This window comes from Protopterus annectens, chromosome 13.part0 (assembly GCF_019279795.1).
Source record: "Protopterus annectens isolate FY-2018-M chromosome 13.part0, PAN1.0, whole genome shotgun sequence".
NCBI lineage: Eukaryota > Metazoa > Chordata > Ceratodontiformes > Protopteridae > Protopterus > Protopterus annectens.
This window is the reverse complement of record NC_056747.1, coordinates 467,846,683-467,865,096: the sequence shown is the minus strand read 5'-3', so window position 1 is coordinate 467,865,096 and position 18,414 is coordinate 467,846,683. Positions and strand designations below refer to the sequence as shown.

General features: G+C 39.5%; 1 protein-coding gene across 1 annotated transcript in view; it reads left to right on the top strand.

Annotated features, from left to right (window-relative positions):
* LOC122787918 (unconventional myosin-Vb-like) overlaps positions 1-18,414 on the top strand; it is a gene marked incomplete at its 5' end in the record, with an annotated part of 1,807,467 nt that overhangs the window by 104,249 nt on the left and 1,684,804 nt on the right. Inside the window, one exon of the mRNA XM_044054844.1 lies at positions 6,095-6,251. Coding sequence (XP_043910779.1) covers positions 6,095-6,251 — 157 coding nt within the window. The remainder of the gene's footprint in view (positions 1-6,094; positions 6,252-18,414) is intronic.

The window sequence follows — 18,414 nt, the reverse complement described above, 5'->3', positions numbered from 1 at the left end:
AAAAAAAAAAAAAAGCATTCAAGATAAAATGCACATAAATATCTTGGAATGCCAGATCCATGTAAAAGTATATTTCCACTTCACTGTCGAGGTAGAAAAAGAGAGAGGCAGAGATGGTTAATAAAACTAGAAAAGGATGATGATAAAGCTACCAGATGGACAGGCTGCCACATTTTCCACTTCCCTTGGGACTGGTGAATTGATGTTCACCAACAGCTGCATCAGTGTTCTGGCTATTAATCAAACCCAGGTCAGCAGAAACAGAGCTTTGTTCTTTTGCACATTGCTGACAAAAAAGTATAAAATTTCCATCGTGATATAGTACTTGGAAGACTCCAGATCATGATACAGTCCTGAAGAAAATGCTTTAAAGAGTAAAAGACAATTGCTTACACTGTAAGTAGCAATTAAAAAGTAAACTAGATTTATATAGTTTTTTTTTCTCTAAAAAGTAAACGTATCTCACCGAAGTCAGTGAAGGATGAGGATGTAACTCTCAAATTAAAGATTCAGTGGTCAAAAACACTCTTGGAGTGACAAATCATAATACAAGATTCATTTTTAAAAGTGTTTTCTGTCATCTGTGAGACTGTTAATCTCACGAAGAAAGATAGCCATGAATTATGACAGACTATTTATAATGCATTGTAAAAAAAATATAAAAAAAAACAACTTTTGATTCTGTTCACATAGTCCATGTTTTGATCCCTGTATAGAAACAATGCTAATTGTAGACACAAGTCCATATAGACAGGGAGATCATTTGATTCGGAATTGCAGATTATAAGTATATTATATGCCTGTAGTTATTTCACATATGTAGAAAATTATTCCAAACAGAAGCACTATATGTATATTTCTATGAACTCAAGTTCCGACTTGCAATAGGTCACAAGCCATATACCACGTCCAGAATACATATATGTACTGTATTGACATTACAGCAGAAGTAAGAATGTTTCTCTGGAGTAGCAAACATTTTGTTAGAGGAAAGATACTACAACAAAAACTCCCAGTAGTGACAATGGTAGTATGGAGGGACCAGTATTAACATTGAACTGCACTCCACTTTTCAAGGATAGAATGTCATTCTTCTGAATATTTTGTACATGAACATCCCAGTATACTTCTGAAATTTTTAATAAGAACTGTCAGACTACCTTTTATTCATAGCTACATAGTACGGACGTCTCCTAGTAACAGCATGGTATGCTGCATTATATGCACTTTGTTTCTGTTAGGAGAGGGGCATTGCCTATAAATCATTTGTACTACATGCAGTTGAGCTTTGCTCTTTTGACTTTCTTCATGATGCATCTTTATTAACATCTAATTAAACATTTAGAATGACATAGCCTCAGGAGGAATTGAAATCCACAATCTTGAAAACACGAGCTTCATCACAAGTCTTAATTCTTTGGGCATTATGGTAATTATATACTAGAATTTTGAATCAAGCTGCACTGAGTTAAAATTCTAACAGGTGAGAAAACTTTTCAATATAAAGTTCATAAGTAATTCCTGAACCAAAATAACTAAACACAAAACACTTTGTTGGCTTAAATTCGAACTTTTTCATAATCTAGTATTTTCACCCATACAAAGAGAATCAAGTGACAAAAGAAATTCCTTTAGTTTACCTGTCACTCTACTGATTATCCTGATTCTTTTGTCTATGTATATGACACCATATTCTTAATTTGTTGTGTTCTGTAGCTTTTAATCCTTCCCAATTTTCCCTGTCCTTGTACTTTATTTTTACTATTTCTGTGCCAATAATTTGATTTTCTTCTGCCACCACCTCTTTCTTTTTAAAAAAATGCCCTCAAATTGATAAAACTTTTTTATAACACTGTTAATCAACTATAATACTTGTTTTTTATTGCACTATGATAGTGTTAGAGCGTTTCTTCCAGGAGACATCTGATAATGGGCTGGGGCTCAACTGGATATGATAACCCTAAATAAAGGGGTCTATATTATAGGTTTGAAGTTTGAAAACTTTAAATCTCATATAATTGACATCATATGAGTGAAGTTTTCAAACATCGAATGTTTCAGCGGAGATCGCAATAGAGAATATTTCCCTTCACTTAAATGTAGTGTGATCTCAGAGTTGGTATATTTAAGTAGTGGGGGCTGTGGAGGTTGCAGGGGGCTTGCTCCCTTGCATAGAGCATTCAGGTAGGTTTTTTATTTTTATTTTTATATTTTATGTTCAATGTTTGAAAACTTTGCTTATATGGAGTCGATCATATGAGGGTCGAAGATTTCAGACTTCGAACATATAATATAGACCTAAATAAAGTGCTGCTGTTAGGTGGAGGTCAGTCTGTTTCAAAATCTTGGTGTCGGATAATTACTGTATTACTGTTTATATGTCAAATGTATGAACATAAGTAATGAATTGAAATATGTTAATCTTCTGTTGACAAAAGAAACCTTTATCTTCCCATGAAAGAGGAAGGTGTAGTAAAAAGCAAGCTGAAATGCAATGTAGAGTACTGGTGTCATGATCCTGCCAAAAGGTGCTTGCAGCAAAGCTATCCTTAGGCAAGATTAAACTTGCAAAAGTTTAGATCAGCTGAACTGTCATTCTCTTTTGACCCATGTACTAAGCAAATACAAGATATAGAACTAATTGTACTTCTGTGGTAAAACTCTTATTCAAAAGAATATGGAAAAGTAAAAGCAGAGTTGACAGTAAATTTCAAACCGTAGCCAGAAGCAGGAGAAAGTTTAAATTTTACTTCATTACAGTAAATGAAACGGGTATCCTACATTTATAAGAGAGTTGCAACATCATTATACAATCAGTATTTAAATCAGACTTTATCTGAGAAGCACAGAGAAGAATAAGATGAACATTTTTATTATTCAGCTGTTATTATTGGTATAGCTTTATGCAATGAGCCGTTTTTTAAACCACTTGGAAAATGAATCTGTAAAAGAAAATATATAATAAACAGTGTGTGATGTCCCCACTCTGGGCCAGTAATCCAAGGAGGCTGAATCCTCACCACTGACACCAGAGGGGGACATTCACTTGGAACAAAAATGGATACACCCAGTATTTCCAGATGCAGCATCAAACACAATTTCTCTTAAGAACACACAGAGAACACATACAGCCTGGGGTCTGGGTTTCTCTCTCTGTCTCTCCTCAGGTCCCCAGTAGAGCTCCCCACTTGCACAGCTGTAAATTTAAGTCCTCAGCCGAATTTCAAAGCCAAGTCCTCTACCACTCTAGCTATGAAACCAGTGCTTCTTGTCCTTGCTCCATGTAGCTGACACACACTCATTGAGATTTTCACAAACACACACACAACTGGGAAAGGCTGGCACAGATTCACCTGTTGTGTCCCTTTCTGCCAAGACTATAATGTAATTCTCACTGCCACCAGACACTGCAAAATCAGCTACTTTACAGCTCTTACAAGGGTACCCAATTATACTGAGTGAAATTAATATTAATACAAATGATAATGTTGATCAAACAGCCAGGCTTCAGGACTGACCACAGTATCGCCAATAGATACAAGTATTCTCAAAGGTTAAAATATTCTCTAAAGACCAGCCACAATGAAAAGTTTAAATGTTTAATAATGAATAATAAAAGAACATGAAAATATGAAATATCTATTTACAGTAAATTCCAGAGTTTCAATCACAGGAAATATTAAAAATAGCACAGGTGGACAATTTCACACAGATAACAGAAAACAAAATACTTGACTAATCTCACTTTATTTTCCTGACCGATCTAAATAATTATTCCCCAATTACTTACTGGAGCAAGGCAAGATGAAGTAGGTGAGAGATCCTTCTTTGTCAGGATACAAAAAAACAGATTGCCCTGAGACTTCAGTCTCAGCTAAGATTAAAACATTATTTCTGTACAGAATGACATCACATACATCTCTTCATCTGACTTCTGGTTCTCCTGCAACCCCCTGTTGCTAGAAACTGCCAGGATTTAGCACCTACATGTCAATAACACACACACACACACACACACACACACACACACACACACACACACACACACACACACACACACACACACACACACACACACACAAGCTTTGCTCGGATCTGGTACAGCTTCTGGAAGTCTTGAAACAATTTCAAACTTTTACTCCTCCTCCAGAGACTAACAAACCATGCTTTTTACATACATTGTGTCTCTGGCTTCATTCAAAACTATAAGATAACATCTTTATGACCTAGACCCAGTAATTTACTTTCTTACTATTTTCAAAATTTGCTGCAGCTGGATTATGATTACCCTCTTCTCTTCCAGTATACTCTGTTACAACATGTGCATTTAATTCAGTTACAATAATGCATGCATATTTCTTTTCTGTCCAGCAAGGCACACCGTTGGCACATTTTTAACACAAGTATCTGTACAAATCAGTTTGATATTTAAATGACATGCAATTCATTACTAAATTCCAGCAAGCTGTGCTGGCATATGTTACACTTCCTCTGCCCTACTTTTCCTTGCATAGCTGGCAAAACCTCATAGTCCTATCTTCCCCCTTTGAAGACTTGAGCTAGTTTTTCTACGTGACTCAGAAATGTAGCTTGAGAGAAATTAGCCTATCTGGGAATACATTAACCCATACCCTGTCTTGAGAGCACATCTGCATTGGTACTGCTAACCCCACTACAGTGCGGCACCGTCATATCATATGCCTGCAACCCTAGGCTCCACCATAGTAGCTTGACATTTTGCTGGTTACAGTGAATTTCCTTCCATACTGATAGTTTCTACAATACTCATACTGTGGCTAGATATATTTTTCTACTGCTGCATAACATTCCTTCCTAGGTTGGAGTCTGTGGCTGAGATGTACTACTGGGTGCTCTTCTCCATGTGAGGAAACCGGGATGAGTACACCCCCCCACCCCATGGTTTGAAGCATCCGCCTGCACAACAAATTATTTGCTGTAATCTGGACTGGCTAACACAGGGGGTCTTCCATAAGCTCCCTTTAAGCTTTAGGCCTGTTTTCCTCTTCTGGTCTGTGAGGGGAGTAGCTATTGTATTGTAATTGGGAAGCTTTCTATATTATCCTGCTGTCCCAAAGAATGCTCTCGCCTGCTTTTTAGTAATGGGGTAGGCCACGCCTGAATGCTTTCAGTTTTTGCAGGTTCTGGCCTGATTTTACCACTCCCCACTCTGTCCTAGGTAGGAGACCTCTGCCATACCTATCTAACACTTGCTGGCCTTAATGGTTAGCCCTGCTTAGGACCTACCTGACATGCTGAAGGTGCTAATGCCAGGAATGGCTGCAAATGGCAATATTCATACAAGCAAGGGCATAATCTCCTGCTCATACTAGGATGCAATCTGCCAGTCTCTGCAATGTCACTGGGGCATTTTTCATCCCAAAGGGCATCCTTATGAACTTGTATAATCTGAAAGAAGTCACAAAGGCTTACCTCTAGCAGTGGCAGTCTAGGCATCTGACTCTACCCCATGCCTAGGACAGATGAAGCCTTAGAGCAGCTGGATGGGGCTAAGTATCTGACCAAAGGCTGGCAGATGCCATCCTGACAAAGCGAACTCACCCATGTGGGGGGGCATCCTCCCTTAACTAAATATACTAACTCCAAGATCACACTACCGCAAGGGTGAGGGGCAACGTTCAACAAGATGGCCAAGCAGTTAATTACCTGGAGTGGAAGGTTGGTGTTCCAGGACGTCTGTTGTGTGGTTGTTGCCCTTTTCTTCTCAACATTTTGGAAGTCTAAGTGAGTGCTTGGGCTTTCTGAAGGTGACCCCTATAGATGTGTGTGCCCCCGCACACCTTTGTTAGAATGTTTTTCACACTATCTTATGTAGTAAAATGTTAATTCTGGAATTTGGAAAAAAAGTTACATGGCAGGAGCATAGTACATTATAACTGTGGATATATGTTAATTCTGGGCTTATTTGTTCCCACTGATGTTGAAGCAGTGATTAAAAGGTATCGACTAAATCTTCCATGGGTAGTAAAATGTGTTCCTTCTCACTGATGCCAGTATAGTTGTGTAAAGTGTATGGAAAATGCATAATAATATAGTTTCTCCACTCCAACTCTAGGGATGAGAAGAACCAATCACTTATTATAAGTGGAGAATCTGGAGCTGGTAAAACTGTCTCTGCCAAATATGCTATGAGATACTTTGCTACTGTTGGTGGGTCGGTAAATGACACAAATGTGGAAGAAAAAGTTTTGGCATCCAATCCTATAATGGAGGTGAGTCAGACTATTAAAAGCATATGTGGCTTGCCAGTATAATAAACCACAAGCTTATGAGCATACAAAAAGGCTTGGTTATATACCCTATACAGATGTTATTACTAAAAGTAAAACATGAACCATCTTTCATATACCATACCTCTTTATACTATCTAAGGAAGTTGTGTGTGAAAGCTCACCTCCAGTATTTTCATTTGGTGGAAAGTTTGTACAGAGCTTTTATCTAGGTCATATTAGATTGCATTGCTACAGTAGGATGGTGATGGGTTTATATATTTCAGCACTGGGGAGATTGTTGTATATGTAGCTGATGTGTTTGCAAAATGTATAATAAAATAAGAGTTCTTCTAAAAATGAAGGGTGTAGTATGACTGCTGACTAAAAAGGATATAGAGATGAAAATACGTACGGGGGAAGTATTAACTTGATTACCATTCAAACTCTGCATAGTAACTGAGAATGTTGAAGCATGATTTTCATCTTGAAAATGAGTTAGCGTCTGGATTTGTCCTAGAACATGACAACCCCACCAGATCACACTGCTGATTTGAGTAGTTACTTTTTGGAGGTTACACTTCAGTTTCTAAAAGCATAATCTGAAATCTGATAGTTCTGTGAAAAAAGGTCTTTTTTTCCAGCAAAAGTATACTCTCAAAGATTTGAATGTGCTTCACTCCTGACTGCGGAAGCAGTAGTGGAATTCATTTCTGTACCAGCAATCCTGCACAAGTGCACCCAGGGTAAATGCTTCCTTCATCTTACCCTAGTTATGTCTTTGCACCCATTTGTCAAATTTCTCCTCATCAGTGGTTTCTCTCTCCTTAGTTCAAACACAGTAGTTCCACATAAAGAAAGCATGATTAAATATTACTACTTCTGTTATTTACCTAAGCCTACTGAAATTTCCTTGTCCACTTTTTGTGAAATCTCACTTTTTCTTCTTTGACACTATTTAGAATAGCTGCATGATATCTGCTAACGAATGTTCCAGTTCAATAATGTAGACATTTTTCTGAGACAAGAAAATGAATATGGGAAGTGATGCCTTTATCTGCTCTTACTGTTGTAAGAAAACAAGGCAATTGGGTACGCACGGTCAATAAAAAAAAAAAAAAAAAAAAAAGTTTAATCGGGGTACACAGACTGTGTAGTCTGTTACAAATGACCAGCTTTACACCATAGATGTTGAAGCCTGGCCTGGAGCTAAAGTTTTAAGATTATATTAGACTAAAGCTTCACATTCACATATGCTTGAACATGCTTTCAAAGGAAAACACCACCTTAGAACTAAAAAAAACTATTTTTTGCACTCTATCTCTGTTGTTTTCTGAACTATTTTAACACCTCAAAATCCCTCTGGCTACTTCCTATAGAATTTTAATATGTTTTCTGCAAAATGGCTGCCAATGGCGCTTGAAATATCAATGGGATCTTATTTTTCTTCAAGCCTTTCTCTTTCCCGTAATCCATTTCAAGTCTGCTTTGTATGAGTCATGCTAGACATAAGCAAGTAGTGGTGTATTCCCATGTCATTGACATAGAATTAGGATTGGTGTCTGTCACTGTCCTTTTATATACTGTCTGTAACAGGACTGCATTTATTTCTTGAATTTGTGAGAGTCTCAGGGCTTGTTTTACAGTGTACTAATGCATTACTCAGCTGTAACCAAAACAGTAGCTACATTGCAATCCTTTGTTCAAAGTATCTTTTTGTAGTCCAAGATGAATTGACAGCCCCTCCTCCTACACTTTGGTAAATATGCTGATACTTTAGAGGAATTGCAAGAAAAAATATTTTTTGACTTCTGTAATAGTCACAAGATGTCTTTGATACTATAATCAAGTTATCTGAAAATGTAAAGTAATATAAACAACATTTAAAGCGTAACATTTCAATAGTGTTGTAGATCAATATGTGTATATATACCTTTAAGAAGCTGTCGAAGGGATTGCACAAGTGCATAAATACTGAGCAAGTGCGAGTCTGACTGCCATTTTGTAGTTAGCTGAGATGTAAGCATGTATGTATGTAAGTTCTGTCTGTTAACTAGTTCATATTTAATGATGCTGCTGTCCATCCTGATGATTCTGTATATTTAAGCATCTGAACGGAACCCCAAGCCGCCTTGTTTTATGTATTCGAGATGAACAAGCGACATGGTGCCAGAAGTGGCATATCTAAAGGACATGGAATCAGAAACTGCATATCTAAAGGACAATGGAGTCAGTAGTAGCATACTGAAGGGGCATGAGGTCAGAAGCAGCTTGGCTAAAATGACTTAAGGCACTTATTTAGATGTTGGTGGAATATAGATGAGGGGATCATCCTAAATGTGCAAACTTTGCAAAACAGGTCAAACAAATTTCAGGTATTAAAACTTGCTCAGCACTATTTCTTTTCACATAATATGCAATGAGGCATACAGAATGCTCTAAATAATATTTGCATAACTGATGCGTACGATACTGATAAAGATATTCGAATTACTACGGAAAATGTTTGAAATAAAGTCCGAACTGCATAAAACAAATAAGGGGAAATTACCGCATTTTCACAAAGTATATGTATTTTCTAAGCAAAGATATCCTAGTTATCAGAAGTGTGTAAAGTGCTGGCATGTTTGTGCAGTGTTACAGTAAAGCTGCTTCACAAAATACAGCCATTACAAGGCATATTTTGCAGAGTACAGCCAGTACACAGCATATTTCACAAAGTGCAGTATTTTGAAAAGTTTATTGTGCATTTGAATGTTACAAGCTCACAGCACAGTTTGTTCATACATAATTACAAGGGACATATTTTCACTGCATATTTGTATACTTTGTTGGCATGGCAGACAGATTTCGGAAACCCAGTGCACTTGTGTTTGACAGTAATATTGCTGAGAACTGGAGAAGTGTGTTTGAGCAAGAGTATGACATTTTTGTACAGGCTACATTTTCTGATAAAGATGACCATACAAAGGTATTTATTCTACTTAAGCTGGATCAGACGCCATTGAAAGGGAGCGTTCATTTGTGTATGCATCTGCTATCTATACAGGCAAGGGGGAAAACCATCATATTGTTGTACTGGCTGAGTCAAGGGATGACCCAGAGTGCTTAAAATGTAATTTTAGAGAAATGTGCAATCCCCAGACAAGTCTTACAATGGAAGGTGACTTATTTTACTCAAGGGATCAAAAGCTGGGTGAAACTTTTGCAGCATATATAACAGACCTGAGAAATGAGGCTAAAATGTGCAGATCTGGTGACTTAAGGGAGGAGTTGATAAAGGACAGACTTGCATGTGGCATGAAAGATAATGCTGTGAGAAAGATTATGCTTCGTGACAGTGATTTAACTTTGAATAAGGCCATTGAGATTTGTCAGACATGCAAGCTCACAGAAAGGCACACAAATATGCTTACAAATGAGAATAGTTTGAGAAGGCCGTGATAAAGCTCTTGTTGATCATATGCAGCATGTTATTAAAAGAAATGGCAAGGAAATGAAACGGATACGGAGCAAACACCCTCTGAGAAGTCAACAGTCAATAATAGAAGGAAAATTTCAAAAACTCAGAAGGTGAACCAAGGCTACAGCATCAAAAAACACAAGCAAGTAGTCGGTGTAGATGTTACTGCATAGAATTCTTGTATAAAGTCTCTCCACCAATAAACCACTCACGAGAAATAAAATAAATATCGTAAAAGACGATCTTTATTGAGTAAGCGCTTTCACCATATTCGGCTTCTTCAGACTCAAATACAAAAACTAAAACACATACTATATACTAAAAAACTAATAAAAGGGCGGGAAAAATCCCAATTAAAATGACGTAATTAATTAGAGGCTTCATAAATATTCACAAGGTCCTAAAGCCAATAGAATACTCTAAAGCTTCAACAACTGTCATTGTGCAGTCCAATAAGGAACATTACAACACAATAAAATGCAAAATGCATACACTTGACACAAACATAAGAATAGATTAAAAAGTGCAGTATTATATAAAAAAAGTTGCCACTAATCCTATCATTCACTAAGAAACCTTTAGTTTTCTCATTTTTAAAAAAGGTCTAACAGATACCTTGGCATTAAGCCCTGGTGGTACATCAGATCTGAGCTTAAAAATCCACATATTTTCCCTATTCTCTGTATGTGTTCTAATGTCACCACCCCTGACATTGGCTCTGATATGTTCAACTATTCTAAAGCTGAAGTTATGTTGAGATCCCATCTCAGAGACATGTTTGGCAAGCGCATTGTTGACATGCCCCATCCTGATGCTATATAAATGTAAGAGCAGAAACTGCAACTGCCACATGCAGTTTCTGCTCTTACATTAATCCCTCCACCGTGTTCACACATCCATCTAGCTCACACCAGTATTTCTTTAAAGTCAATGGAAACTGTGAGTCCAACAATATCATTTATTTAGCCACCTGCTCCACTTGTCCATCCTTTTACATAGGCAAGACCAACCGGTCTTTTAAGGATCGTATACGTGAACATTTATATAGCATCAGGATGGGGCATGTCAACAATGCGCTTGCCAAACATGTCTCTGAGATGGGATCTCAACATAACTTCAGCTTTAGAATAGTTGAACATATCAGAGCCAATGTCAGGGGTGACATTTAGAACACATACAGAAGAATAAATAATATGGTGGATTTTAGCTCAGGATCTGATGTTACCACCAGCTTATAAGGTATCTGTTAGACCTTTTTAAAAATGAAAAAACTAAAGGTTTCTAGTGAATGATAGGATTAGTGGCAACTTTTTTTATATATACGCACTTTTTTAATCTATTCTGTTGTTGTGTGTATGTATGCATTTTTTTTTTTTGTTGTTTGTAATGTTCCCTTATTGGACTGCAACATGACAGTTGTTGAAGCTTTAGAAGATTGGCTTTAGGACCTTACCTTGTGAAATGAAGTTTAAATTAATAATTAATTATTTTTTTTTTTTTTTTTTTTTTCCTTTTTTTAGTTTTTTTTTTTTAGTTATGTGTTTTTTTTTTTTTTTTTGTAGAAGAAAGAGAATATGGTGGCAAAGCGCTTACTCAATAAGATCGCCTTTACCATATTTTTTTTTTTTTTAGTGTGGTTTATTGGTCGAGAGACTTTTATATACAAGAATTCTAACAATAAACATATACCTACTTGCTTGTGTTTTTTTTAATGCTTTGTTTTTGTTTTTGATCTCTGAGTTTTCTATTAAAAGAAATGGCCCAAGCACTTGGCAGCAACTGTGTAACCTTTGCAGCACTCCCTGGTAAACCCCAGAACTTTGTAGCAAGTTCCAGACTTCGCACAGTCTCGAAGCATAAGACTGAGTTTGCAAACTCAAAGCATGGGCCCCCACCAAGATGTTAGTGTTTCACTGTTGCAGTCATTACTCTTGGGTTATCCTGCTGGCAGGCTACCCACAGTCAGCCTGAATTCCAAAGTCTAGGTCCGGCGACGGTTGCTGTCGCCTCTTCCCTGACGTCAGTGCGCCAGGGGTATAAAAGATGCAGCAGACACCATTTTCTTCAGTCTTTCTTGCTGTGCGGTGCCTGAAGCAAAAGCAGTTCGCAAGTGCCAGTTGGCCGACTCCTGAGATTTTCACAGATGAATTTCAGATCCAAAGTCTTCATTAAAACTAAGTACCCTGTTGGGGAAACTTTTTTCTTGCTCCAGACTGATGTCAGAAAAAGTTAACAATTTTATTTCTTGTGGGAAGCAAATACCTCATAAGGATTTTCATTCTTACTGTATTCCTTGCCTAGGCCCTGATCATAATGTTGCTAGCTGTCGGTTTTGTGCTAGATTCAACCAGTGCACTATTAAGCGTCAGTTTGATTTTGCTTTTCATTACTTTGGCCGAAAATTCAATTATATAATGCCGTCAGAACAGCCGACGACCGGAGTTTCTAAAAAACGCAAGGAAAAAAAGGACAGGCATCAGAGATCCAAAACAGATGAAGCTATCGCTAAGCCAGTTACCGGTTTGCTGGTTCTCAGTGAGGCACTTTCGCAGCCCCTGACGCCCGCTACCTCAGAGATGCAGGCCGCTGATGACTCCCACGTGGAGCTAGCTAAGCCTCTGAATACTCAAGGTATTGGACACTCGAAAATCATTACCTCAGATGGGTCTGGAGCCGCTGAGCAGGAATCTGCTTCTGAGGGTGTTTTCAGACCTACACAGCTATATGTAAAGCCTACTTCAGCTTCTAAAGCAAAGACTAAAGCAGCTTTAAAGATGAAGAAACAAGTACAGCATTCTCCAGGACAAACTTCCATGCCTAAGAAACAGATGTTCAAAATGGCCGAAGACCTTATTACCTTGATCAGGGGTTCCCATCCCCCTCCTGACAAGAGGCCTAGGCAAGAGACAGACTGACTCTTCAGATCAGGTTTCCATTTCCTCTGACTCCTCTTCTGTACAGTAATACTCTCTTCCTCCCTATGAGGATTCTGATGCTGAAGAATACATTCCTTCAGCCTCTCCTCCTGAGGATTATTCTTTTGGGGAAACCCTGCTTACCATGAGGGAGCACTTCCACTGGAGAGACAAGATTACTCAAAATCAAAGAAAAGGCTTAGAGATTTTCTTGTACTTCCGCAGCACAGGCCTCTTGCTATTTCCCCTGTGCTAGACATTGTAGATGTATTTTCAGAGTCCGGCCTTTCTCCAGACTCCTTACCTCCAGCTCCTGTTAAACCAGACCAATACTACAGACAGATTCTTTATAAAAACCCTGCTGCTGACCCAGAAATTATTTCTCAGGGTCCCAAAGGGGTTAAGGCCACAACTGCAAAAAACCCTATCCCTTCTGACAGGGATTCAAGGGCACTAGACAGATGGGGGAAAAGGTTTACACTTCTGCTACTTTGGCTGTGAGGGCTTTAAATTGTCAATTTCATATGATTAAATATCAGCAATACTTAATGTCACTGTTAAAAACAGAAAATGTTGGCCAATTCTGATTGTGCAGAAAATAAGGAAATGCAGGATTTATTGCATGCAACTGAACAAGTGGGAAAGCATACATTGCAATGTGGTTTTGATTCTATGGAGGCCTCTTGCAGGGCCACAGTTACGGGTTCTGTCATTAGGAGGCATGCTTGGTTAAAGGAACAAAATCTGCCTGATCATGTTAAAGCAAAATTATTAGATGCTCCATTACAGCATGATACTTTATTTTGTGTTAAAGCAGAGGAGGTTTTGAAGAAAATGGAGGACAAATTGAAATCGATGCAAACAGTAAAGGATTTTTTTACAGGTTCAGCCACCAAGATTTAGCAGGAACTGGCCTACAAAGAATTGGTCCTTTCCAGTGTCAGACAGGCCACAGAGGCAGATACAGACATTCCAGAGGCAGATCCCAGCCCCAGGGCTCATACAGGCCTAAACAGTGGGGCGCTTCTACCTCCAAAAGTGGAGAAGACTAAGCACAGCCATACAGGAAACCGTCCCAATGACTTGCCTCTGCCAGCACCAAGCACTTATCTTCTTGCAGCCCCCTTAGGGGGAAAACTAGCACTTTTCTCTCAAAATTGGCACATGATCACCCAGGACAAATGGGTATTGAATATAGTGTCCCAGGGCTACAGCTTCCACTTTCACACCCTGCCAAAGGCAAAAGGTATGCCAAACCTGCCACACAGTCAATGGGTAGAGGCACAAAAACAAGTTTTGTCCCATATGAACATGAGGGCCATTCAGCAAGTACCACAGCAAGAGCAGGGACAAGGATTTTACTCGAGACTTTTCTTGGTACCCAGAAAGGACAAAGCCTGGAGGCCAATGCTGGCCCTGTCTATTCTAAACACATTTCTGGACGTTCCAAAATTCAACTCTGCAGCAGCTTCTGCCCGTGCTGGGCAAGAAGGCTTGGCTTGTAACTTTGGACCTAAAAGAGGCATACCCGCATATCCCAGTCAGACAATCTTGCATTAGATACCTCAGATTCATAGCTGGCTCAATGCACTACCAATTCTCTGCACTGCCCTTTGGCTTATCTACTGCGCCCAGGGTCTTCACAAAATGCCTGACACCAGTAATTGCATTTTGCAGACAGAGGAATTCAAATATATCCTTACTTGGACGACTGCCTTATACAAGCAGAGAACAAGGACACTCTACTAAAGCATCTAGCGTTCATAAAAAGATTATTAATTTGCCTAGGGTACACAGTAAATGAAAATAAATCAAAACTAGTACCCTCTCGAGATATTCCTGGGTGCAAGCTTAAATACAACTGCCCAGATGGCTTATCTCATGCCAGACAAACAAAGGCAACTAACTTATTACTTCTAAATGTTGGCAACAAAGACCCAGTTATCTGCAAGAAAAATTCTGCTGGCTTTGGGCTTCATGGCATCCTGCATTCTGTTAATTCCATATGCCAGACTGCATATGAGGAAACTTCAATGGTACCTAAAAAGTGTCTGGACTCAACATTGTCAAAGCCTGGAAGCATTAATTACCCTCATTCCTTGCCTGCAACAGGAGTTTCGATGGGCACATGCCTGTCATCTCAACAAGGGACAGCCATTCACTCTACCCACAGCCAGGCAGTCAAAAACAACGGATGCATCAGATTATGCCTGGGGAGCACACATGGCAGGAAAATGTATTCAGGGCACAAGATCCACAAGCCAAATGCATCTACATATCAATCAAAAAGAGATGCTAGCTGTTCAGAATGCCCTGACAGCTTTCAAGGATCTACTCCATCCAGGACAACTACTAAGGACGTACAATACTACAGTCATGTGGTACATAAACAAGCAGGGAGGCACACATACCTACCCCCTCTGCAGACAAGCCATGACTTTGTGGAACACAGCATTGACTTATCAAGTACACCTGCAAGCACAATTCCTGCCAGGAAAGAACAATACTCTGGCAAATGAACTAAGCAGAAACCTCACGGATCCCCACGAGTGGAAACTGGATCCACAAGCCTTCAGCATGATAGCAAAGGAATGGGGATGCCCAGACATAGATCTATGTGCCTCCCCTCACAACTGCCAACTACAGAAATTCTGCACAGGGACTTATCACAAGCAAGCATGGAAAGTGGATGCTGTGTCATTCAGTTGGAAAAGTCTAACAGTATATGCCTTTCCTCCTCTGCCTCTCCTCCCCAAGGTACTCCTAAAGGTCAGACAAGAGAAGCCAAGAATGATTCTGATTGCCCCAGACTGGCCAAGCCAGCATTGGTACCCAGTCCTAAAAAGCTTGTCTCAAGGCCCAGCCTGGACATTGCCTCTAATTCCATACTTACTGACTTAGCAAAACAATCCGATTCTGCACAGCCAACTCAAGACCCTAAATCTGGCAGCATGGCAGATAATGTAACCATTCAAAAAACACACCTCTCTCTAAAGCAGTGATGGATGTTATTTTGGAGGCCAGGAGGCCCAGTACCAGAAAATCTTATGCAGAAAAATGGAAAAGATTCTGTGCTTGGAACCAGGCACAAGGAATTGACACATCTGTACCAAATATTCCTCAGATTTTACAATACCTAACTGAGATGCTGGACAAAGGCCTATCCTTTTCATCAATTAAAATTCATGCCTCTGCCATTTCAGCTCATTTCAATACAGAACCTCCTATTTTTTCCCATCCATTGCTAAGTCAGTACCTCAGAGGGGCCAAAAACATAAGACCTCCAAGGAGAGTCCCCAATACCTGCATGGAACCTCAATTATGTCTTGGAAAAACTCACACTGCCGCCTTCTGAGCCAGCCAATACAGCTGATATAACGTTTTTATCTTGGAAAACAGCTCTGCTCCTAGCAATAACCTCTGCAAGACTAGTTTCAGAGTTACAGGCACTCATGGCTGTGGAACCTTTAATCATTTTCCATCCAGACAGGGTTTCTCTAAGGACTAACTCAACATTTATGCCTAAGGTAGTGTCCAGTGTGGCCCTTAACCAAACCATTAATTTGCCTACCTTTTATCCAAACCCACAGAATAAGGGCGAGGGACTTCTGCATTCTTTGGACATACACAGACAACTGTGCTTCTACTTGGACAGAACTAAAGCTTTCAGAAAAACTGAGCAACTTTTAGTGACATATGCTGCAGGATCTCAAGGAAAGCCCATCTCAAAACAGACTATTTCAAAATGGATAGGCCACTGCATTCGTTTCTGCTACTCACAACATGGAAAATCAGTGCCCAAGGGCATTAGGCCTCATTCTACCAGGGCAGCAGCCCAAGACATTTTAGAGGCTGCAACTTGTTCACTGCACACTTTTACAAAGCACTGCCATTTACCTCTCTACTCTAAATCCAGAGCAGGCTTCGCCACTGCAGTTCTGCAGGGCCTTATAGCCTCTCCTAATCCTATTTAGGCCCAGCCACCCAACCTCAGCTTTGGGATTCAACCCAAGAGTAATGACTGCAACAGTGAAACATAATGAACATAGTACAGTTGTGTACCTACCATAAATGTAGATGTTAGAGTATATTCACTGTTGCAGTCCAGGTTACCCACCCACCATCCCCCTTTAATTTGCTGGGACTTGCGTATACTTCTCTATCTTATGCAACCTATGTGGTGTATTTGCTTGTAGATGAAGGAAATGTTTATTTTACTGCATGCATAATTATTGGCATAATTTTTTAGCCTACCATTTTGGGGGCACCTAACATCTGGGGCAAGAAAAACTGAAGAAAATGGCATCAGCTGCATCTTTTACACCCCTGGCGCACTGACGTCAGGGAAGAGGTGACAGCAACCGACGCCGGACCTAGACTTTGGAATTCAGGCCGACTTCGGGTAGCCTGCCAGCAGGATAACCCAAGAGTAATGACTGCAACAGTGAATACACTTGAACATCTACATTTATGTTAGGTACACAACTGTACTTTTCTTTGCCAACTCTTGTAATTGTGGTGGAAGCCATGAATCTAAAAAGGAAAAGTATTTAGCTTTTGGTCAGCAATGCCACAAATGCAGTAAATGGAATAATTTCAAAAGATTTTGTAAATCAAAAGACTGTCTTTTTTTATTAAAGGGAAATATTTTGAGAAACGAGTTAATCAGACAGTGGCAGTTCTACTATTTATGTTGATGATGTGTTAGCGCTTCATGAAACTGTCAGTGCAGTAGATTTAAGGGCAAAGAATGAAGTATTTTACCCTGTTCGGATAAATGACAAACCCACAGAGGTCAAAGCTGATACAGGTTCCAAGCGAAATGTTATGTCTACAGAAACTTCTACTGGAGTGTGTAAAGGTGAAAAGCTTGATTTGGCAAGGTGTGAGAAACTTGTTGGTTATGGAGGTGAAAAAATTCAAACTGAAGGCTCAGTAGTGCTGGAAGAAACTGCAACTTGTTGTTTTATGTAGTCAAGAGGCACGTCCAGTCATTATTAGGGCTCGGAGACTGTTTGAAAATGGGACTGCTTTCATTTAACAAGGAAATCCACTATGGTAGCTTAAAAGACCACCACTATAATTTTGCCCAGCACATTTTTTTCTACCTATGCTGATCTGTTACAAGACAAACTTCTAGTTGTGTACTCTATGAAGTTAGACCCAGACGTCAGTCCAGTTATCAGGCCAGCATGTAAAATTCCAGTAGCCATGCAGGACAGGGTCAAAGCAGAGTTAGATAAAATGGTGAGACAAGGTGTGATTTGTCCAGCTGAAGCTCCAACTGAATGGGTATCTTCCATGCTGAATGCTCATAAGAAAAGCTTTGATGACATCAGAATATGTATTGACCCATGAGATTTGAACAAAGCACTTAAAAAGACCTCCTCATCCAAAGCACACAGTTGAAGTAGCAGCCTTGATGCCATATGCCACTATTTTTCTGTCTTGGATGCAGAGTTCATTTTGGCAAATTCAGCTCGACAGAAAATACACATAGGATCATAGGAAGTGACTAGGCTAATGGCCCTAGGGGCCTTACAAGCCTAGCCAAGTTCTGCCCTTGTTTGTACAATCAGCACCTGTTGCCCCTATCCAAGAGACAGGTGGAACCCCCAGGGTAAATTTACAGTTACCCATCCAGTCATCCACACTGCACTTGAAAAGGGCCAAAGAGGTGCTCTGTTTGACATATACTGGGAATCTGTTCTACAAGTGTGGTAACCTCTTTGAGACAAATCTGTCCCTCCAGCAGGTTCTGTTAATGTCACATACCAAGTTAAGGTCT